The 24,524-nt window shown below is 41.4% G+C and overlaps 2 protein-coding genes across 3 annotated transcripts in view; both read right to left on the reverse strand.

Annotated features, from left to right (window-relative positions):
- The window catches only part of SLC4A4 (solute carrier family 4 member 4), a 347,265-nt gene extending 329,819 nt beyond the window's left edge, over positions 1 to 17,446 (reverse strand). Inside the window, exon 1 of the mRNA XM_060148054.1 lies at positions 17,368 to 17,446. The gene's annotated coding sequence lies outside the window, so the exon portion shown is untranslated. The remainder of the gene's footprint in view (positions 1 to 17,367) is intronic.
- The window catches only part of DCK (deoxycytidine kinase), a 120,496-nt gene continuing 109,175 nt past the window's right edge, over positions 13,204 to 24,524 (reverse strand). The window contains exon 8 of one of the 2 annotated variants that reach the window (XM_060148052.1): positions 13,204 to 13,989. Coding sequence is in view for 1 of the 2 variants with exons in the window: in XM_060148048.1 (XP_060004031.1) it covers positions 21,081 to 21,203 (123 nt within the window). In the remaining variant the exon portion in view is untranslated. Of the gene's footprint in view, positions 13,990 to 21,064; positions 21,204 to 24,524 lie in introns of those variants that run through there. The other variant, XM_060148048.1, reaches the window with a different exon arrangement.

A 24,524-nucleotide genomic window follows, 5' to 3' on the forward strand; every position in this document is an offset into this window, starting at 1 on the left:
TATACTAAATTAGCCTCTTATCTTCTTTCTTGTGCTCTAATTTTTTAATATGTTTGTCTTCTATACATGTCACATAGCTCAACTGTCTATAATACACTATTCAATATATATACATACTCCAAGGTTAAGTTAAAGTTATAAAAACTACTGTTTGAAAGATTCATTAATTTATTAAAACTGTTTTCAGAATGTGACTTTTTTGCCACTTAGATTTGTTCCCATTGCTCCACCAGGTTTCCCAAATTTTGAATTTGCCATATGAGATGAGAATGTACTAATTTCAGAGACTAAACTTACTGATACTTACTATTCCATTTTTCTTTTTTTTACAAAAAAAATTGTATTCCAAAATGATGAGCAGGCAGAAGTGAGATGAAAACAATGGGAACAATGAGAAGAAAAAGTTTTCAAGTACTCAACATCCTTGATTACTTTTCCCATGACCCTGTGATTGGAAACCAGGACAGCATTTAAAAAGCTGGTCACCTTGGAAAGCACAGAAACCTCTAAAAATAAAAATCAACATTTACAGACTCTGCCATAATGGTTTCCTGGTAAACAGAGAGACATGCCTGTGATTCTACCCCCCACACAGGGGTTGTGGCAATTAATTATTCAACATTTGGAAAGTGCTTTGGAGATAAGAAGCTAAGTGCTAAAAACCATCATCAATTTGCAGCAAACCGCACTTAAAGCGAACTCACCAGGTTTACAGCTGGAAACTGAACCATTAGTCTAAGTCCATGATTTCTTTTTCATTTTTTTTCCCCATTTCATTTAGACCATTAGACCAAAGAGCTGACACCCATCTGGAACCTTCCTTTTCCTTTTGGTTAACCTTTGAGTATCACTGAGTAAAAACTAGCCCTTAATTTTCAAAAACAATGTAAATTCTAATAATGTGGTTTCACTGGAATTCACAGTGAGATGCTTATTATGTATCCTTCCTCTTCTATCTTTTATTTAAGTAATATAATAGTGAGTTTACTAAAGATTTCATATGTAAAACTCTGAGAGTAAAGTCTAGTTTAATGTATTTCTACTGTATTAGTGATCATTTAAGCAAACATTTTATGTCCACGACTGTACTACACGTATAAATTTAGATGAACAAGCTAAGAATTGGTTAACCTTGAGTAATACTCTATATGAAAGTAATGTCCTTCTATTTAAATAAAAAATTGGGTTTTGTTAGACAATTTTTCCTTCTTATCTACAATATATTCTGGTTTTAATTTATTCATTTTAAAACTCAAAACAATGGCCCAAGATTGAGAATTTTTTTTCACCAGACTATAACTAAAACCCACATAAAAACCCACCTGCATTCATGCTAAAAAAAAAAAAGAGGCAGCATGAAGTGGCTTCTAGAGAGTCAGTAGCAGGCCACGCTCTGCAAAGCAATCACATGGTAATTGTGGCTGGTCTGGGATTAAATAGACAATATACAAGATACAATCACTCTTATCCATGTCCATTTTGGAAACAATAAATAATTTTGTCCAAAATATTCATTTTTTACTTCATGTCTCCTACACATTGAAAGATCATATATACAAATGTCATAATTTCATGTTTTAGAGAATTAAATTCTGTACTGACATAATCTTCTTGGATATGAGACTTGTTTCCATTACATGGAGCTCAACAACATTTCTCTGAAAAGAGGGTTTATGTCTTTTAATCCCCAAAATGCACAGTTTTAAAAGTCATCTTTGGTTTTAGAAAGGGCTTATTATGAGATGAGTTTTCACCACTTTAAACAGTAATACCTTTTACACATCTATTAGTCAAACCTTAAATCTTTTATCAATATTCACCCCCCCCAAAAAATAAAAACAAACAAACAAAAAATGTGGAAGTAAAATCTTAAATGTACTTGACATTCCTAATCTCAATAGGGAAAAAAAAAACCTTGCTGGTTGCTGAAGTGAGATTCTCCATAAGGCTCCCGGCTCACATAACAAAACTAACTATGGAATTCTGCATGGAACCCACAATGCACTGCTCAACCCAAATATACGGTAACACCAAAGCAGCTAAGATAAATTTTCTCATTGACTGGGCTTGATATTTACTGTGTATTCTATATAATCTTCATCATCTATGGTTCACTGTATAATAAATATGTAGATAAATTATTTTTCATGGTTTACTCCGAATATTCTCATTTCTTTAAAAGAAATTGAGAAGAGCTACAAGCAACTTAAAACTAAGGAAGAAAATGAATCCAAGGAAGGTCTTTTTTTTTTAAAATTCCATGAAAGGAAGTATCACAGTAGTTCCTCCTCTGCTCTGCTGGCTTTATTAGGATATGCCAATAATGGACTATTGGTGCAAAGAGAAGAAACAGACAAACTTTATGTTTTAAAGAAGTGTTTTGTGGCACACATAATTAACTATCACTGCTTTTACGTTAACAGGGCAAAATAAACAACTTACTATGATATAGTTGCCTGGTGCGTAGGGGGTCAATCAAGTAAGTCATTTCAAATGAAACATTTTCCATCCATACAAATACGAAGGAGACAGAAACTGCCCAAAGGAATTAGCCATGTCCCCAAGTGAATGAGAAATGAACTGGCAGGGACTGAGCCTCCATGAGAACATTACTTTGAATCAAAACCAAATTTCTAAAACACTCCAGGTGACCCGCTCTATATTTATGGAATTTAAATACTGAAATGTTGAAAAGAATGATTCTGAAATGTTTAAGAAATGAAGCAACTTAATTAAGTTGGCAATGCTGTATTTACTGATTGTGTTGTAATGTTCAGATCTAGAACCAGAGTGACAGGAAAGACAAAGATCAAGACTCTGGGGACCTTCTGAGACGGACACTATCACCTGGCCATGAACTGCTGTATCCTACTCCCCGACGCAACAGCAGAGGCAGGTCCATGTCCCATAAACTTGGAAGGTCCTCGCCTAAGTTACTCTGAGGGAGGCTAAAAATGACACACACACACCCCTACCTAAAAATTTCATTCACCATATGCCCAAATCCTTCCAATTTCATCATCAGTGATTATTTCTTTTGCACCTTTCTTCCAGTAAAAATTAAAAATGCGAATACTACCAAAATACATAGTACACTAAATTAATGTTCTTACAAGGATATTGTCAGACTTTTTCCTCTTGCAAAGAAAATTAGAAAAAATTAACAATGAGAGCATTAGCTTTCAAACTCAAATTGTATTAAAAGAACCATATTACAAAGGAAAGGTAGAGGTGATGAAGTCAGGTATGATCATAATAAAGAACACCTAAATCATACTATGTGCTACAAACTTTTCTAAGCATTTCACATATATTAAGTTACTGAAAGCCGAGGACTTAAAGGAGGTGGATTCAGATGAAGAGCTGGAGCACTAAGGATCTGGGGGCCATGCTGTATCACCCAGATCTCCCCTCATAAAGGAGGGGCTTCCCCATGGGAATGTTGGGTGACTGACAACGCCCAGCTCAGTCTTGCTCTGGAGAGCCACCTGATTCAAAATCAGTGCCCTGGCCAAGGGCAGCCCACATCTCACGACTGGTTGACATGGGGTAAAAAGGCCTGGCTCCCTTACCTCAAGAGGAGGCAACTCTGAAGGGTCTCCTCTGCTCCAGAGCTCCTGAGGGCATCAGCAGAAGCCTTTGCTACCATCGAATCGACTTCAACTCCTCCTTGTGCCCAGTCTAACTTCCTTCACTCCCTCACAGGTATTATACCTCAGCGCAAGCCCCAATAAACTTCCTGCCCAATCAGAACCCGTTTCCCAGGGAACCCAACCTAAGACCGTCCTGGAGGCAGGGCTCAAGCCCAGGCACTCCGGCTCCAGCGTCCATGCTCATAAACAGCACATTGAAATCCTGACAGTAATGCAGATTCAGAAAACAAGCTCAATGGGAGTTTCCACAGGCCTCAGTACCTGCAGGTACAAAGAGGTCTTGGTAACAATAACCAAAATTTGCCACAGGACTGCTGGATCTCAGCAACCTTCTCTCATTTCTGGAGTCTGTCAGTCGTGCTCACCACCAGTCCTTTCATGACCTTCTATTTGGGCCTCTTCACTGAAGGCCAGTGACTACTGGAGAATGCCACTTTTCTGCCCAGGATGCTCTCTCCGGGTGTCCTAATGCTTTAAACCTTCAAGGCACTGAAGCCCACAGCTACTGCCTCAGGCACCATCACCCCAGAGCTACACTCTGCTACCTGGATCCTGAAGCAGCCCTCTCCCGGCCCACACTTCTCAGACCACCTCATGAAAATGGGTCCTTCGGCTTTGTCTTACAGTCTCTCTCTCTCAATATGGCTAAGGCCTCCTTCCTAGGGCACAGTACCCTCCATTCCCCTCTCTCGTCGTGGCCTCTAGTCAAAACAGCATTTCCTCATATATGTTCAACTCATGAGAACAGATACTTTGGGGGTCACTGCCCACCATATAAGCAAATAGCAAGATCCTCAATCCCTGTTGAGACACAGCTAAGACACCCTCTTTACAACATAAAGGATAAGCAAAAGAATGTATAAAGCACAGCAATGTGGGAACACTTGGCACAGGAGCAATAACTCCACACGTCTCCAGCCCAAAGAGCATCACTGAACTATATAATGACCATGAGAGATGAACAAAAGGGAAAATTATATTCAATAGATTGTTAAGAAAGGAGATAAGTGTGTGCAATTCAGAAACATATTTTAAGACAATTTTTTTAACATCTTTATTGGAGTATAGTTGCTTTACAATGGTGTGTTAGTTTATGCTGTATAAAAAAGTGAATCAGCTATATGTATACATATATCCTCATATCCCCTCCCTCTTGCGTCTCCCTCCCACCCTCCGTATCCCACCCGTCTAGGTGGTCACAAAGCACCGAGCTGATCTCCCTGCGCTATGTGGCTGCTTCCCACTAGCAATTTTAATTGGATGCTTAATTAGGTAAGCTTCAGTTATCAGAAAATTCAATTAAAGTGAATGCTTCATACTCTAATGACAGTAGATAAATAGATCACTCCTGCAATTTAAGCAGACAGATTCACAATTTCCCAGAAATGGTCTCTTCAAAATATGATTTCCCCTCCCCTGATTCCACAGACTGCAACCCATGGTACCTACTGCCCTTAATTCAGGCATTCACACCATCCCATCACTACTCCCCAAATCGTCAGGGTCCTGATAGATCCCTTATCCCTGGACACCCACCTTAGAACCCTCACTGTCTCTACAGGACTAGGAAGTTATTCCACCAGCTCCCGATTCAAGCAGCAACCGGCTTGAAGCCTGAGCCACGTACTCTAGCCTGGTTTTTTCTGCTGCTCTGGTTTTTATATAAAAGACACTGTGTTATTCAAGCCCATACACCCGAGTCCTTCCATCACAGAAGCTAAAAGCTGTGGGTCGAAAAGAAATATATGGCATTGGGCTTTCTAAGCTCTCTATTTAATCTGTGAACATAATATTACATCTAAGGTATCTACCACACCGATTTTTAAACCTACAAAATAAATTTCATTTAGTTGGGAAAGCAAACTCTTTCAGAGTACTGGAATTATCCCAAATGAACCCTGAACCAAAAGTGTTGGTTTTAATTCAGAAACACCCAATTTTATTTTATCAGCAGCAAGGGGTGGACTTGATTTAGAGAAATTTTACAGGGAGTGTTAAATGATTTGATCATTTTATAGCCTCAAGTGTTAACAATGCACTTATACTAGTATCTTCTGGTCAAGGTCAAGAGCTGAGATAAGACCTGCTGAGGCAGGTAAAACTTTACAGGAAACGTCATGTGAGGTCAGACCCACAATCCCTTAGACCACCCTTCAGTGACATCTGACAGTGACATCAAAAGCAAGAAACCATTCTACAAAATGATAGGTGACTCGAACAAAGTGCTGTGAGAGAGCTCTAAGTCAAGAGAGAATACTGTCCAAAGAGGTCTATTTACCAAACATATCCATATTCTCTTCTACATTGTATAAATACTTAATCTACGTAAAGATTTGTTCTGTGCCTCTTTAGAAGCCAGTTTCTCCTCTTAGGGTAAAATGCTGTTCACAGAAATATCCACTACATAAATTTAAACTCTAAACCTATTTCTCTCAGTTGTAAGTGGACCTCCTAGCACTGATGTTCTTGGATTTGGGGCAGAGTGTTCATGACTTTCCCTAGGCTTGGACTCAGACGTAAGTGAGGTCTCCTTTCAGACTTCATTGTTCAAGATAACAGCATTCAAGTCAATTTCTGTCTGTTCTCCTGAAGACAGTCCCCTATTCTCATGATATGCAGTGCACTTCTCTAGACCTTTCCCAGTTATGTCTGTCTTGAGGTGTAAGACCAAACCTTCGCGGGAGTCACATAGGTAAGGCTCATAAGGATGAACACAGACATTCAACATTAAAAGACCCCTATTAAGAGGTGATAACTGAATTCAAATAGTATGTGTTCAAATGTAATATTTATCAATATACCAAAAAATAATCAAACATTGAGATTTCACTGGAAATACTATTCTATATATAACAAGTAAAACATCTATTCTAAAATGTCTCAGTATATTACGCATTCACACATATTATAAGGCACATAGATGATAAGGCAAATAATATACACCTAACACATAAATACATAGTGCAATGATATTCTCTCACCTTTACATAAAACCCAGTATTATCACAGTGCCCTAACAGCAGTACCATAGTGGAGTCCTATTTTCCTCATTTATATTTGTATTATATCTTGCAAAGATTTTATGAGAACAACATCTGGATTTAAACCTCCTAGTTCAACACGATCAGTACAATATAAAAGAATGATTCGAGTGAGGCAAACACCAAATTCACAGATGTGAATACATAAGTGAATAAATGACTCTCCCCTTGCCTACCACAGGAGATGCCCACTCAGATTTGCCAATTGAAACCCAGAAAGTACTAGATGTGCCTAATTTTGCCTTTTTTACACTATCTGCTACATATTCTTCAGAGAAGGCACAAAATTACAATTCCTGGGCTTCCCTGGTGGCGCAGTGGTTGAGAGTCCACCTGCCAATGCAGGGGACGTGGGTTCGTGCCCCGGTCCAGGAAGATCCCAAATGCCGCGGTGAGGCTGGGCCCGTGAGCCATGGCTGCTGAGCCTGCACGTCCGGAGCCTGTGCTCCGCAACGGGAGAGGCCACAACAGTGAGAGGCCGATGTACCGCAAAAAAAAAAAAAAAAAAAAAAAAAAAATTATAATTCCTTTTAAACTTTTTTTTAGGTAAATGCCTCTTTAGAAATCTTAAAAGTAGTGCTCACTGGGGGAAGCTGGGTCAAAGCTATGTAAAAACTGGACTACATTTTTCTAACTTCCTGTGAGCCTACAATTATTTCAAAATAAAAAGTTTTTTTAAGTGCTAGCAACTCATTTTTAATCTCAAAAAATTAGTGCATAAAACTGTGTCCAATTCAGAGAACAGATAAAATAGAGTCTTATCTAAATAGAACGGTTAGGTAATTTTTCCAAAGAACTATAAAACATCACAACCCTAATTACAAAAGTTTCATCCCCAAAGTTACCAGATTCCAAACTTCATGACAACGAATTTCACAAGAAGTATTTGAAAGACCTAACAGCAATGATCAGAGCTACTACACTGGAGGAATTTCTCGAGAAGAAATAGACTTTAAATTAAATTGAGTGTAATGACTGGGCATCTCTGATTGGTCTGTCCAGATTTTTTAAGTAACTAATTATAATTCCACTAAATAAGTATTTTCACTATAAAATATGCTATCCACTGTGAGGACCACAAAAGATACCCTGACACAATTCTTACAGTGAGGAAGCAGAAAGTGTAGGAAGACAACATGAACCCATATGAAACAGGGCAGTGCAGAGCAGTAAGCAATAAAGTGATCAAATAGAGTGTACAATTCACTGCCTAATGTTTTGGCAGGAAAAACTGGGAGTGCTTGAATTATATTTTCTTCTGATGTTTCTGGATGGGTGTTTTAGTTTCATCTCTTAATGTACGTTTCAAGGGAAATTATCTGATCTCATTTATCTAAATCTTTTGAGACACTTCCTATCCACCTTCTCTCATTTCCCTGGCAAAGGAGTTCAACTTGTAAAACTGCAAACGTGTGAGCTGTGTGTTTCTTCTCAATCTGTTAACGCTCAGCAATTTTCTAAAGGTGATTGTAATCAGTACTTCAGCCAACTCCTAACATGAGGCCCTACTCTCTGCTAACATCATGAGTGCTCATCTCACATTCCTAAGGACACAGTCTCTAGAGGTCAAAGGAATGAAGGCATTTCTGAAGCAGTTCTGCTGGGAGGTCTCACGGCAACTGCAGTCAACATGCAACACGCAAGGGGAGGGTTTGAGGAGGGCAGCCATCAACACTCAAGATACAGTCAAACTTCCAGGCTGATGATCTCACTCAGTCCTCACTCAGAACAAACATGTTTCACAAATAACACTTTCAGAACTTCATTCATGATCATTGTGGGGTAGAAGGTACCAAAGCCTGGTTTGTGTTAAAGACATTAGGAATCTCCCCATCAGGCCATAGAGACCAACAGATTTCCATGCTGAAAAGCAGGAGATATGGAAGAGCTAATCTCACTCCACTCTCATGGGATATCAGTTTAGATACTATAGTTGTCACAATCCTATTCTTTAAATAGTTGTTCTTCCCTAAATCCATAGCCTCAATTTCTTTTTTAAAGTCACATGTGCCGAGTAGACACCAAAGGGAGGAGTCCTGCTTACAGCTTTTAACACAGCAATAACCAGACATGACTGGGTACTTTTGTTTTTAAAGGATCCACTTTAACTTCTCACAGGAATGAAATCACCCAGAACAGAAGATGAGGTTTTCTGAAATTCACTATTTTTAAAACAGTAGTTTAACAAGACTCACTATAATTACCCTTTGTATTTATTTCAATTTTCCATAGCATTATATCTGTAACAAGAAAACAAAAGTTGTCTACTATTCCAGATGATTCCATTTGTCCAGTAAATCACCCTAAAGCAGCCACATTCGGGTCAAGCACATACGAGGGATGCTACCTAAAATGTAAACATCCTCATAAAATGTACACTGACATGTTATTCTGAAGCAATACATGTTAGATACTCAGTAATCTGAGTACCACAAAACAGTTATACTTAAATGATAAAAGCCAACCAACCAACACTACCACCACCAGCTCTCAAAAGAAAAGACAAAAAACTCAAATATAAGAAAAAAGGGGAAAAAATCAGGCTTTGGGTAAGAAAATCTAATTAGATTTCCATATCAAAGTCCAAGTTTCTTCTGCGGCAAGACTTTGATTTTGCAAAGGGATACCTACTGTTGTTTATCATGTAATTCTCCAAAAAAAAAAATCATACAAATTTTCATTCTATTTCTTTTAAATATAAATACAGGGCACTAAACTCCTTTTCATATGAAGAAAAAGGAGGATCAGAAAATCAAACCAAAGTTGAGAATCAGACCTTTCAAGGGATTAAGAATCGCTGCTTTACACAAATGTTCATAAGGTATATGCTGCATGTTTGCTTCTGATAATAGAATCAACATATCCGAGAACCAACTTAACCATAGTAAGCTGAAAGGGCTCTCTACAAGCTCCAGTTTTCAGCTGTTATTCATCTTTAAAAATTCCATTTTTCACGAAACATGGTTTCCAAGGTATCAGCACTGGAAAACCCACTACAAGATTTTAAATCTGGAAATTGTTGGCCAGCATTCTATTTATAGAAGCAAAAAATATTCCATGTGTAAGCTCTGGGGGCTCACCCATGGGGTAAAGAGCACTATAATCATTTTCAAGGGTTCTCCAGGTCCTGTGTGTGTTATTTGGAGGCATAAATTTGATATGAGCTACATAGTGAAATGGGTGATCTCAAGCTGCTGGCTACTAGACTCAATTTTTCAAGCTGATGTTTAATAAACCCTGTTCCCAACTCAGCTTTAGCAATAAAAAGTAAAAGTTCTAGAGAAAAAAATGTAAAACACAGTTCGAAGCATGCAGAGTTAACAGCTCAAAAAGGGTGCTTAAGTGTGTTGTTCATTCATTCAGCAAACAAGCATCTATTACGATGTCAGGAACTGCTCTCAGTGTTGGAAATTCAACTCAAAAGTAAGATATGTTTAGAACACAACAACAATAAAAAAATAACTAAAATATGTATAGCCATTTACAGTTCTGAGCAAGGTTTTATAAATACCACCTCATCTGTCTCTCATAATACCTCTAATGAATTAGGTTTTACAGCTATTTTAATACTAATGAAAAAAACAAGAGATCTATTACAGATGATTTTCTAAATTCTCCGAATCAAATAACTCACAAATAAGAGAGCCTGGTCTCCAACTCAAACCTTCCAAATGCACATTTCCATCAGTCACTGGGCAATACCACATAACAAGGTACTCTACTTTTATGGTAAGCACAGAGGCCACATTCTGTATGGTTTCGAATGTTGTGTTAAAGCTGTTTTTTTTAGGGACACAGTTTCACAGATCCAGACTACGGTGTTTACAAGTTCAAAATGTTTCTAATCAAACAGGATACTACAAAAACTGGTTAGAACCGACTAGGCCCAAGATGGTTGTAAGATTCGACTTCCAGGAGACCTTGAACCTCAGTATATGCTCATCATAATATATTAGCATATGCTAAACGACACACCCACAGGTGCCAGTCCAGAGGCTGATCATAAAGGGGCAAAATGTGGGCAGTGGCCCAATTCCTGGAAATCCCCGCCCCTTCCCCAAAATAGGTGGAATAATCCTCCCACTTGCTAGCCTATGAAATAACCCAGCCCATAAAAGCTAACAACCCTATACCCCTGGGCTGCTCTCACCTTCTGAGATGGACCACATTCTGCCTATGGAATGTGTATCTCTGAATAAACTCACTTTCACTTAAAAAAAAAAAAAGATGTTTCCAATCTCTTCACCCGTTTATTTCATTTACTATACAGAAACACTGATGAACGAGTTTGTCTGGTTAGCTTAGCTTTCTAAACAAATAAGGTAAGTTTACCCGCCAAGTACTAAAATCTGTAACTTGGGATAACATACTGGGCAGAAACTCCATGATCAAAAACCCTGAACTAGTACTTCACAAAAGAAAAACAAAAGCCAATCAACATATAAAAAGGTACAAAAGGTACTCTGGGAAATGTAAATTAAAACCACAATGTGATACAACTATACATCCACTAGAATGGTTAAAATTAAAAAGAGATGATACCAGCTGTTTGTAAGGATGTGGGGCAGCCAAAACTCTCGTAAGATGCTGGTACCACTTTTGAAGGAAGGCACTATCTACTAAGTCTAGCTCACCAATCCAACTCACAACACACGCATCCCAAATTCCCACATTTACCAGAAGACATACGTAATAATGCTCAGAGCAGCACTTTGCATAATAACCAAAAACTGGAAAAAAACTCAAATGTCCATCAAGAGTGAATTTATTCAAGAGTCCATCATGAATAAATTGTGGCATTCTTATAAAGTGGAACACTGAAATGCAATGAGAATAAACAAACTGTTGCTATGCACAAAACGTGAATGATTCTCACAAACATAACGTTGAGCAAAAGCAGGCAGGCACAAGGATATACAACTTTTCTGGTAGAAAGTTCAATAAAAGGTAAAAGTAGGGCTTCCCTGGTGGCGCAGTTGTTGAGAGTCCGCCTGCCGATGCAAGGGACACGGGTTCGTGCCCCGGTCTGGGAAGATCCCACATGCCGTGGAGCAGCTAGGCCCGTGAGCCATGGCCACTGAGCCTGCGCATCCGGAGCCTGTGCTCCGCAACGGGAGAGGCCACAACAGTGAGAGGCTCGCGTACCGCAAAAAAAAAAAAAAAAAAAAAAAAAAAGGTAAAAGTAACCTGCAGTCCCAGAAGTCAGGAGGGAAGCTACTCTTGGCGGGGAGGAAGGAGGGGGTTTCTGGCTGCTGACAATGGTCTACATCTTGGCTTTGGTGCTGGGTCAGGGCTGTATTCACTTAGGTAAATCACTGAGCTATTTACTTATAATTTAATGGCATGCATACTTTTCTATACACGTTACATTTCAATAAAAATGTAAATAGATAGGAAGACGGGAAGGAGAAAGAAAAGAAAGAAGGGGAGGAGGGGGAAGGGAATGTATGAAGTGATGCTGTCAGGGCAGCGCAGAGTCCAAACCACCAGGCTTTCTTTCATTCTTACATCTGCTATTAGTAGTTAGTCTACCTCTTCCTTTACTACCAAGCTGTTCTCTGGCACTTTTCAATATTATCCATGCAACTGCCAATATCAGGCCATTTCTATCTTCTAATTTGTAGTTTTCTGTTTGCTGTAGGATTAGAAATGTTATAATCAGCAGCTGGAACTGTATCTGAATTAAAGAGTAAACAGAATCTGAGAGATGTCTTACGAGTAAAGTGAATCCTCTTTAATGATGTCTTTTTTTTAACCCTCTATTTTGCCTGCTCAGAGGCTGTTTTGCTGGAAGAATATGCCAAATATAGGAGTTCCAAATAGATGGAGTTGTTACTGGGCCCTATCCGTGAATACTAGGTCTCCAGGCCAAAGCTAGAATTAACAAACATAAAATTGCAGATCCCACAAGTTTACTTATTTGCAAATAGTATAAGAGAATATCAGGCAGTAAATATATTTATAAAAAAGAAAAGAAACTGCTAACTTTTTTTTTTTTTGGCTGCGTTGGGTCTTCACTGCTGCGTCCGGACTTTCTCTAGTTGCTGCTAGCGGGGGCTACTACTCTTTGTTGCAGTGCACAGGCTTCTCATTGCGGTGACTTCTCTTGCTGTGGAGCACAGGTTCTAGGCGCGTTTGCTTCAGTAGCTGTGGCACGCAGGCTCAGCAGTTGCAGCTCAAGGGCTCTAGAGCGCAGGCTCAGTAGTTGTGACGCACGGGCTTAGTTGCTCCGCTGCATGTGGGATCTTCCCCGACCAGGACTCGAACCTGTGTCCCCTGCATTGTTAGTCCAACTGCTAACTTCTTACCCAAGACATTATGTACACTTTTTCTAATTGTGTCACTCATAGAACATCATATCAGTTTCAAAGAATATAGTCCTTTGTCATTTTGTATTTTTATTAATTTTGATTTTTCAAATCCCCCAAAAATGTATACTAAAAGTTTTATTTTAAACTTTTTTAATGTTTCCAATACAGAAGTTCAAGTGAAACAAAGGATACTCTTTTTCTACACAATAATCCACAAAGTAAAAAAAAACAAAAAGACCGTGAAATACTAGTTGGTGATTATTTCCTTTTACATCCTAATTTCATGTAACTTCTTTCTGTATCCAGTCTCCATGAAAAACAAAAGTTAGCTCTCAAGCCTGGAGCTAGAACGGGCACACACAAACTGAAAGCTTCACCCGCGGGCACTGCAGGACCTGAACTAAAGAGGAGACAGGTGGGTGCCTCCGCTGAACAGAATTACCTACAGGAATGGAAACTCTCACTTTACACCAAGATCAATGTTCATCTGCTTTAGTATCTTAAAAGCTGTGACTAAAAACAATACTCGTTCATTTGATAACAGTCATTCAATAAACAGGCGTCACTAGTTCAAAGATGAAATGTTCATTCCCACCTCCATCAATAATTTTCCACTTAGTTTAAGAAAAGCATACAAAGTTCGCTGTGTCTTAACTTCCTCATCTTTTCGACAAGCATGATAATCCCTTACATCTACTTAATTTTTAGGGAAGCAGAAAAAGATGGATGTTTTGGCTTCTGAAAACAACTATAGATGTACATGGTTTCACCATTATTAGTTCTATCACCATCTTTTCGAACATATAACTTAATCCAAAGGCAAGTAAGACCTTATCATTGAGGGATGAAATTATGAACATCATGAAGAAGACTGGAAGAAAAAGTTTTCTCTCTTCTTTGTCACGGCAGGTAAATAAATCCATCACCATTCATAGCTGGCTGTCCTTTTGATGCCTTGTTTGAAATGCCATTGCACTGCTGAGACTAGAGAAATGCAATAAAAGTCATTGCCACAAAATCATTATGACAGTCATAAATATGGTTTCAGATAAAATAAAATCGGCCAACTCTACAAATGAGTATTATTCGTGCACCTGTGGATGTGCATGTGTGTAAATGTACATCAGACAAAAGAACTGGGTAAAAGGTGGGTTAAAAGAATCCATCTCCACTGCTGCAAAAACAACTAATGGTGTGCACTACAGGGGATATAAAATATCATCTTAATGTTAGAAGGACAGCAGCATATTTTCTATTTGTGACATAAACATATCAAATGCTTAGCTCTTGGGAGAAAGGCAAAGTGTACGTGAGGGGCTTCCCTGGTGGCGCAGTGGTTGAGAGTCCGCCTGCTGATGCAGGGGACACGGGTTCATGCCCCGGTCCGGGAGGATCCCACAGGCCGCGAAGTGGCTGGGCCCGTGAGCCATGGCCGCTGAGTCTGCGCGTCCGGAGCCTGTGCTCCGCAAAGGGAGAGGCCACAACAGTGAGAGGCCCGCGTACCGCAAAAAAAAAAAAGTGTATGTGAAGTACAACTAAGCCCTGATCTTATATGAAAAAAACATTATTCTTCCCCTCCCTTAGAATTCCTGCATTATGCAAAAAGTTCCTGAAAGTAGCAAGATCTAATTTAGTTTTGTAAAAGCCTTACTAACTTCCTGGATGTTCCTAAACTATGTGTTTTGCTAAATGGCTTCCCCAACATAGATAAACATCATAAATCACAGGTTGGCCTCAGAAACTGCAGCAACAGTGAGAACCAAGATAGGTGTTCCGCTTACAGCTTCTTTTGTCCCATCAAATCATGTGCCCTGATTCTTTCCATTTAGCAATCAAGGAAAACCTCCTTAGAAACTTTCATCATCATTAGATTTTTCTCTTCTCAGTTTGTTCTTTCCACTTCCAATCTTTATAGCTATCAACTCCAGTCTTGGCTTCTATTCACATTAAAAACAAACAAAGAAGCGCTCCAAAACAAGTAGATGATGTGTGTTGCCACACTTAAGTAGCAGTGAATTCTCACAGGACTCTCTTCCCTAACAACAGTAGTCCTCGCGGACTGCAGCGCCCTCAGAGGCAGGCAGAGAAACCTGATTATCTACATGATTCAAAAACTTATGTGTATTTCCTTTCCTCAAGTGCTGTGTTTTCTTTAAGATGTAAGCTATGGCCTGACCTTGTAAGCTATCCACCTTGTTATCAGAACAAGGGATCAGAACCTTAAAATTATACTTGCCGGAGCTAAGTGAAAAATGAAATTACCACCAGAGTGTGCTGGAAGTTGTCCCAAAGGTTACCCGTTTCTATCACAATGTTTTCTCTAAATATGATTCCCTGTATCGCTTTCACACACTGTTCTAAACCCAAAACATATTCTAATCATTTAAAAGACTAAACTAATAACACTAACATTCAAACATTTAAAGGCATTTTACGTTAACAAAATGAACTGAAAGAGATACATATATGTTAGTAAGGCTCCAGAATGACCCCTAAACATTAAATGATACCCAAAACCTCATTTTGAAAACAGCTTCATGCAAAATGTTGGGGGTTTCTTAGTTTTCTGTTTTCACAAAGGTAGACATGCCTGGAACTATCAAAATATCCCATCTTATCCCTCCCACCTCTACTCTGATAAATACCCTATGCCTCAAGAGTTCGTAAGAGTACTATTTTCCTCTCTCTATCCATATATGTGGGAGGTTTTTGTCATCTACCAGAGACCCTGAGATAAAGTTAAAACTATTCAATTTCAAGATGTAATAGAAAGAGAACAGAATCTTATCACTACATTTAACTTTAAAATGAAAGTAAAAGTTTTTTTTCCCCAGTTGTTAAAGCTATAGAAAAAGAAGTAGGCATGCTTTCTTTGACTGAAGTTATACTAATAACCTCAATCTAAGTGCCATAATGACCATGAAAATTACTTAAATGTTAATGTGATGGATACAAGGAAGAGAGTTCTTAAGTCAGAAACCTTTTCAAAAGACATTACACTGGCCATAAGAAGCTACTGAATACGGCTCTAAACTGCTTTGAACAATCTATTCAAACCAAAATGAAAAACTAAGCCGTATTGAGCAATGTACACTTAAATTTAATTCAGGTAGTATTCGAACTCCAAGTCCCAGATACATGAGAAAAAGGGAAATATGTTACAATGCAGTGTCTCTTAGGAAAGGAATTGTTCCAGGATTTGAGACAATGTGTGTTTGGCACAGGCCAGTGTTCATGATTTCCCATTGGGAGCAACTTTCTCCAGCACTGAAGTGAAATGGGAAAAGAAATGAGGAGGGTAAACCAGAATTACAAAGTGCTCTTCATCATCAAGCCTGGAAAGAGCTTGGTGCAGGCCAATTATGAAGGCAAGGCCTGGAGAAGGAATGAGGGGTGGACAAAACAGAAGTTTTAGATGGAACTTTTTTAAAAAATGGTTTACGATGGTAGAACAGAGGTAGAATGGCTTCCTTCTCCATCTCTCATGTCAAGTTCCGGGTTTTTTTGTTGTTACTGTTCTTTTGTTCTTTAATAACTTTCCTGCTTGTGGTGCTTGCCGCAGTTTGCTGATGTAGTTCCCAACTCCTGCCTTTCTTTGGTGACTCTTATTAACGGACTGGCAAAGGCTGGGTAAAATGCACTTAAGAAAAAAGAAATCACCTCTTCTTGCCAAGACGCACATGCTGCCCAGTACCTGAGGAAGAGCTCCACTGTCGCCGGCCAAGAGAAATCCCAGTTTAACCTCTGCCTACCCTTTCCAAATCCATTGCAAATAATTGTGTGTGTGCCACTTGCAGAGAATCTGCCTGACTCACCCCCGCTTTCGGCGTGCCAGGGAAAGATGTGAATGCTCCATCTCGGAGCTGGCAGTGAAGTGGGGGCCGCGGTCTCGGCGGCACCGTAAGTTCCCCCCCCAAGCCTCCCCCGCTAGTGGGTTTGGGGACGTTACCCTCTCAAGCAGGTGCCCAGCCACACTGGGGCCACCCAGGCTCACAGGAACACACGTGTCACTGCGCCGGAGCCCAGCCCGCGGGGTACAGTGGCCCCCCAGTCCGGGCGGCAACGCCGGGTTACGAGCTGAGGGCTTTACAGTGGGGGAGAAACAGGACCACCCAAACTCTTCCTCTAAACGCGAAGAAGAAAAAAAGTACTTTTCCGCGTCCTCGGCTTGCACACTCCGCCAGCGCCCAGCCCCGGGGATGCCCGGCCCGCAACTGACCTCTCTCTCCCTCCCGGCGCGCGCCAGAGGCCGCCTGAGCCCCCTCCGGGACCTGCCCCGGGCCCGCCGCCCCAGCGCCCGCCGCCGCCGGGAGGCGGGGGAGTCGGCCGACCCTCCCTCCCCGGCCCCGGCCGGGCGCTCACCTCCTCGGGTCCGGCTTCCGTCGCTCCTCCAGTTTGGCGGCTGAGTGTGGGGCTGCAGCCGCCGCCGCCGCCGCCACCGCCTGCGCCGCCGCCGCCGCCACCGAAGCGCTGCCCGGCGCGCCGCCGGGGCTGGAAGCTGGGGGCCCGCGGGATCCCCGGAGGCGCGGGCTCGGGGCGCGGCGGGGCCGAACCGCGGGAAGTTGGTGCGAGGCGCGGAGCCAGCGGAGCGCAAGCCACCCGCGCCCAAGTAGTCACAACTTTGCCGCCCGGGTGGCTGCGCGCTCCGGGGCGGAGGGAGGCGAGGACGGGGCGAGGGCGCTGGGGCGGGAGGGTCCTCGGAGCCAGCAGGACGGGAACCTGAACGGCCCGCGAGAAAATGGGGGAGATAGCGCGGGGGATAGATATCTACACGGCCCGCGTGGTGAGCGGCCAGTGAGTGTGGGAGAGCGCGGGCGTCTACTCTACTTTGCCTTCTGCAGCTCCTGCATATTTATGGGGATCGCCGACGTTTCTGCCAACGTTTCTGCCAGTAACTAACACTGCAGCGGCGGTGCCCGGCCTGGACGCCCCTCGGGAGCGAGCCCGGGGAGGGCGGGGGGATCGGAGAAAGCGGCGGTGGCGGAGGTTGTGCCACGAGCGCGAGCCCGCGATCCATATTTAAAGCCGCGACTGGCCTCGGCCAGCCCCCTGCCCTGCCCTCGCTCGCGCGCGCCCGGCCCCCACCGCTCCGGGCCGCCGCTCGGCGTCAGCAGCCCGGGCTTCGGCGGCGGCGGAGGCGGCGGTGGCGGCGGCGGCGGCGGCGGCGGCGGCGGCGACGGCGGCGGCGGCGGGGAGGGGCCTCGCGCCGCACCGCCTCTGCCGGGGGCCCCGGCTCTGCGCGCAGCGCCCGGCTGGAGCTGACCGAGGACCCGGCTCCCGACCCGCCGCCTTCGCCTTCCTGGGTTCCGTCTCTCTCACGCCCTGAGCGGGCTGCGAGGACCAGCTTTTTGCCCTGTTCGCTAGAGTTCCCCGCTGGGGAGAGCTTATTCTCTCTTGCAGAACTGAAGTTGCTGGCATTTCCCAGCCCCAGGTCACTCTTGACGCTACTTTATAAAACTTGAGGAATATAGGTAGCGAGAGTGCTGCCAGCACACAGTATTAAGACATCGTACACCTTTAGCAGAGGATGCCTGGGGAGGGCACGGCTCTCAACCTGTCCTTCGCTTATGTCACTGGACTTCTGTCGTCCTCAAGCAGTTTGGGAAACATCTTTAAGCCATCCAAGGGAGTTTCTTGAGGATATAAAGGGATTATTGTATTTACTGTGTTCCTAAGGCCAATTAGAGTTTAAGTCCCCTTTGCCAAGCACATACTACTAATAATATATCGATGACCCAGCCCCATCGTGATCAGTTCAGTAGACCATTAAGCTATAAACAGACCGTCAGCACAGACACCATCTAATGTTTTGAGTACTGCTAGAGAGAAGCCACTTAATGGATTTGAGCCTCACGGTATATGACGTAAGCCTATATAAGCCTATTAACACATATTATATATATAATACACATGTGGAAGTCACTGACCAAACTGCATCTTTGAGGATAGCCACCAAAGCACATAAAGCCCAAGAGAAATAATATCACATACTGACAACCTGCTCCAAAGATTTGGTTCCAAACCTTCCTTCAGTGCTAAGCTGTAATTAATAAGACTTGGGGGGGGCGAATCTGGAGGGAAATAATTTGGGGACAAGGCTTTTTTTTTTTTTTTTGTCTGCGTTGGGTCTTCATTGCTGCCTGCAGGCTTTTCCCTAGTTGCGAGGAGGAGGGGGCGGGGCTACTCTTTGTTGGGAGCGCAGGCTCTAGGCGCGGGCTTCAGTAATTGTGTCACACGGGCTCAGTAGTTGTGGCTCGCGGGCTCTAGAGCGCAAGCTCAGTAGTTGTGGCGGTCAGGCTTAGTTGCTCCACGGCATGTGGGATCTTCCTGGACCAGGGCTTGAACCCATGTCCCTTGCATTGGCAGGCAGATTCTTAACCACTGTGCCATTAGGGAAGTACCAGGGGAAAAGACTTTTCTTTCCAGTATTTAAAACTGGAATAGATCTATTGTACCTCACCACTGCTTGGGAAGCAGGTATATACTCGTGTATCTTTTTAAAAAACGTGGTGTGTTTAAAATCCTTAGTCAATGCTCAGGAGACACTAGGAACCACCAGAAGCTGTCTAATGTTTAAAATTAAATTGCATTAATGTTGTGTGTCTGGGTGTTGTTACATCTGGCTCACATATATGCTCACACATTCAACATGACCCACTGCAGTGATGTGGGAAATTCAAAACAAGATTTTTTTTTTTTAGCTTTAAAGGTTTTCCCTACATAGTTATATTTTGTTTTTAGACTAATGTTAAAATTAACTTTCAGTCCCTGAGCACACAGTTAGCAAGAATCAGCAACCCCAAAGTAAGCTCACAGGAAAAGAGAAGACACTTTTGTATTAAGAATTTACAACTGCTGTTCAGCAGTTTTTCACACTGTGGATTACGTATTTCAACATAGCTGACAATTTCTCATTATAATCGTGAACCAGCCATGAATGGTCAGCGTTGGTGACTGTTTGGGAAAGGAAAAATCCAAGAAGCTTATGTTTTCCAATATTCTGCTACAAAATATATCAAACTGTCCTTCACACAAACCAAGTAAGTAACCCCTGAAGGCATTTTACTATCAAGATTGACCAAATTTACCCTGAAAGAGTATAGGGCTGGAGTGTGGGGTGGGAGGCAGAGAGGGAATTAGAGCACTTTGGGCTGAGGTTTTGTGTGTGCCTTAAATTAATGAGAAAAAGAGCTGTCACTGGCAACAAGCCAACAACCTGTTATCTTTCTCATTACTTGATGTTTGGTATCCCACAATTAAAAAAGCATGTTCCATTTCCTTTCCTATTGATTATTGTCCAGTAATTGAGATGCAAGTGTTTTTCTTTTGAAAGGTCATTAACTTTTCTCGTTATCTCTGCATGTGGTCACCTTTGCTATTGCTATTCTGAGCAAGGACAATGAATCCTGAGATCTTTTTTTCACTGATTCTAAACCTTGAATTATGTCCCTTGATTCTCATGAGCCCAAGGAAAGATTTATTTGTTCATTTTGTACTGGAGTTCACACAGCTTGGTGACAAGAAGGATGAACAGAAAAAATTAGTGGAATTAGAAAAACAATATAAGTAGTCTTTCTGGATAATGATTTTTTTTTTTTTTAATAAGTAACTCTGTGGGGCTTCCCTGGTGGCACAATGGTTAAGAAGCCACCTGCCAACACAGGGCACATGGGTTCGAGCCCTGGTCCAGGAAGATCCCACATGCCACAGAGCAACTAAGCCCATGCTCCACAACTACTGAGCCTGCGCTCTAGAGCCCACGAGCCACAACTACTGAGCCCACGTGCCACAACTACTGAAGCCCGTACGCTTAGAGCCCGTGCTCCACAACAAGAGAAGGCACCACAATGAGAAGCCCTCACACAGCAATGAAGACCCAACGCAGCCAAAAATAAATTACAAAAATAAATTACAAAATAAAATAAATAACTCTCTGTGCTAAATGACCTTCTAGAATACTAACCCACTACTTAACTTATCAATCAAATTTCTTTGATATCATCCAACGTCCTTACAGGCACCTAAAGGAAACAAAAGATGGGAGGAAGAACCTTTGTTTCAATGACAGGCACCATCTAGTGGCAGCAGGTGATGAAACCTCCTGACGACATAATGTCTCCAGCAAGAATGAAGGTGAAGGTTTTCGAATAGGCAGTCCAGGCATTCCTGGTCTTGGAGAAGCTTGGCACTCTTTGATTCTAAAACAAGAAGTTTGTATGTTAAAAAATAATGCAACTAGTAGACCCTGTGACGATTATTCACAGAAGTAGGGCACAGATCTGACCTGCAGGTAGAATTATTGCCACAAAGAGTTTTCTCAATCTTTGTGTGATTGTGTATAGTCACACCTCTTTATAAAGACCTCTGTATTTTTTTTACTTAAAGACCTCTGTATTTAAGTTTCTTTATATAAACCAAGGAGAGTGATGGCTTGTCACTGAATATTATCTATAAAGCATTTTTTTCAACAAATAGCAGAGCCCATAAACTATTATTTGGGTTTTTTTATTATTCTATTTTACTAGAAAAGAAAAAAAGGGTGAAAGATATAATTGAATGCTTATCCTGGAGTTATACAAAATTGCAACATTCATACACATCTCATTTGGGGCCCTAAACAAAAGGAGGTAGTATAGATATGTTATATCCTGTTACTACAAACTTCAAAGAATAATCAGAAATGTTTCTCAATATCAGCTGCTTTTTAAACACATGGCTCATTGGTGGAAGTCTGATAAACATTTTGCTACACAGAATAGAGATTTTCTTTGTGCCAATACTTGTTTTGACTTGTAGTTGTTTTGTTATTAAGCAATATTGCTATCTAATGCTCATTAAAGTGGCTGCCCTGGAATCAGTTTAATCAACCACTTCATAATGTAAGAGTAAGGAAAGAGAAAATCACTTTTTCTTCCCATCCTGGGACTAGTCTGGGATGAAACTGAAGATATAGACAAAGAGAGACAAAGAGATCACTTAAAGACTTCATTTTTCTTTCACTTACACTCCAGAAATTACATATTCAGTCTGAAAAATTCCTGAGTAAATTCAGCCAACCTTGATATATAATCTATATTCCCTCCTTCAAATTCCAGGTTTAAAAATAACTGTAGTCCCATCGACGTAGAGAACAAACATATGGATACCAAGGGGGAAAGGGTTTGGGGAGGAATTGGGAGATAGGAATTGACATATACACACTATTGATACTATGCATAAAATAGATAACTAATGAGAACCCACTGTATAGCACAGGGAGCTCTACTCAGTGCTCTGTGGTGACCTAAAATGGGAAATCCAAAAGAGAGGGGATATATGTATATGTATAGCCGATTCACTTTGCTGTACAGTAGAAACTAACACAATATTGTAAAGCAACTATACTCCAATAAAAGTTAATAAAATATTTTTTAAAAATAACTGTAGTCCCTTTTTATGAGTGAAGCAAGATGAACACAGGTTTTGTAAGCTGTCAGCATGGCACGAGCTAGGGAAAATAATTTTATATGGTTAAATATGCGTCATAAGTTGCTTCACAGCTTAAACTACTGAAATCTCAGCCATATCCAAATGTCACTTTAAAACAACATGGGACTTTCCTGGCCGTCCAGTGGTTAAGACTCCGCGCTCCCAATGCAGGGAGCACGGATTTGATCCCTGGTCGGGGAACTAAGATCCCATATGCCATAGGCGCAGCCTAAAAAAATAAAATTAATTAATTAATTAATTAAAAAAAAAACACATACCTATCGTCAAATATTAGAAGAGGTTCTAACTTGTAAAAACAGGAGACTATATCTGCTCATGTAGAGTAAGGCAAGTTATTCAACCTTTCTGGGACTCAGTTCCCTCAGCAATAAAATCAAGGGGCTTAAGATAATTACCCAAAAACCCAATAATTCCAATAGGATACTACAATATTTTTCTTTAATAAAATTTGAACAATATGTTTGTGATAGAGAGAAACTTGCAAATATTTCAGAAATAGTATTGACACATTTATTATGAGTGCTCTGTTTAATAACGCTAGGCCAGAGTTTCAGCCTCTTCCTCCTGCAGGAATTCTCCCATGGATCAGCCCCAAAAGCAGGACATAGGCTTCTCTGTTTGGAAAGGAAAAGGGAAAATTAAATTGAGCTACTAAGCCACTACAACCTATGCCCTCTATGATTAAAAAGATTAGTCCAGTTTTAGGTAAGATAGTAGAGAATTACATCAGACTTTTCTACCAAAACCGACTCCCAGGGCCCTTGGACTCTGCTAATCAGTGTGTGTGTGTGTGTGTGTGTGTGTGTGTGTGTGTGTGTGTGTCTGTGTGTGTGTGTGTGTGTCTGTGTGTGTGTCTGTGTGTGTCTGTGTCTGTGTGTGTCTGTGTGTCTCTGCCTGTGTCTGTATCTGTGTGTGACCCACTAGCCACATCCCACACACAGACAGGTGCTTGTTCCTTTGTATCCTGCTGGCCTCCCACCTCCTGGAGGATGAATAAGCCCAGATGGCAGGCTGCTTGCTCTGAAGTTGCTCTTCCTTTTCTCCTATGGACTGAGTCACATGGACATAGCTGTTCCACTGTGTGGAGACAGGTCTTCTACAGATTATCCAACCACTGGATCAAACTGGTCCATGACCATTCTCATCCCATTGGTCTACTCCCCAGACCAGGCCTATCCTGCAGCCCACAACACCCCCCATCTCCCTGCAAATAACCAAACAGTTGACACTTCCAGTGCACATCTGCAAGACAGATCTCTTTACACGAAATGCTGCAAGATATTGAAATTTGAATATTAAAAGTTGCCTCTTCTTTTTCCCCCTATCCTGAGGGAGGACACATTCTGAGCAAATTTGCCCTTTATGACTTTTCAGTTTCCCCTTGCTGACCAAAAGATGCTCAGTTCTACACAGAACATGAAGCATGATTGGGTTACCCATTCAGCCCACAAATATTTATCAAGCACCTACTGTGTGTCCAGGACTCTTCCAGGTGATGGGTTCCTAAAACAAGCAAAGTCCTGGCTTCATGGAGATTACAAGTGGACAAATATCAATAAATAGACAAGATAATCTCTATTCCCTTGGAATGCAAAATGCTGTGACGTAATAAACGGTATAAATAGGGTGGCCAACCATCCCAGTTTATAGTTCCAGTTTACCCTCTTATCCCTGTGTAATGATAATAGCACTCCATTTCATTATCAAATGAGAAATTGGTGAGAAGTTATAGAATCACCTTAGCTCCAGAAGAAACAAAACACAGTGAGAGGGTGAGGGAGAGCTGTTTGCAAGTGGGTATTAGGGAAGGCCTTTCTGACATGGTGATGTTTGAGCACACAGATCTGAATGACAAGATGAATACATATGAAAAATTTTAAAGGCAACTTGACAGGACAAACAGCATTTGGCACGAGTCTTACACATAGTAGGAACTCGGTAATTACTCACAGAATGATCAATTGCATCCACTCTTTTTGGAACATTAAAAAGAGAGACCCTTACTCAACCAGAATACTTTTCTATTACAA

This window comes from Lagenorhynchus albirostris, chromosome 4 (genome assembly GCF_949774975.1).
Source record: "Lagenorhynchus albirostris chromosome 4, mLagAlb1.1, whole genome shotgun sequence".
NCBI classification, from domain to species: domain Eukaryota; kingdom Metazoa; phylum Chordata; class Mammalia; order Artiodactyla; family Delphinidae; genus Lagenorhynchus; species Lagenorhynchus albirostris.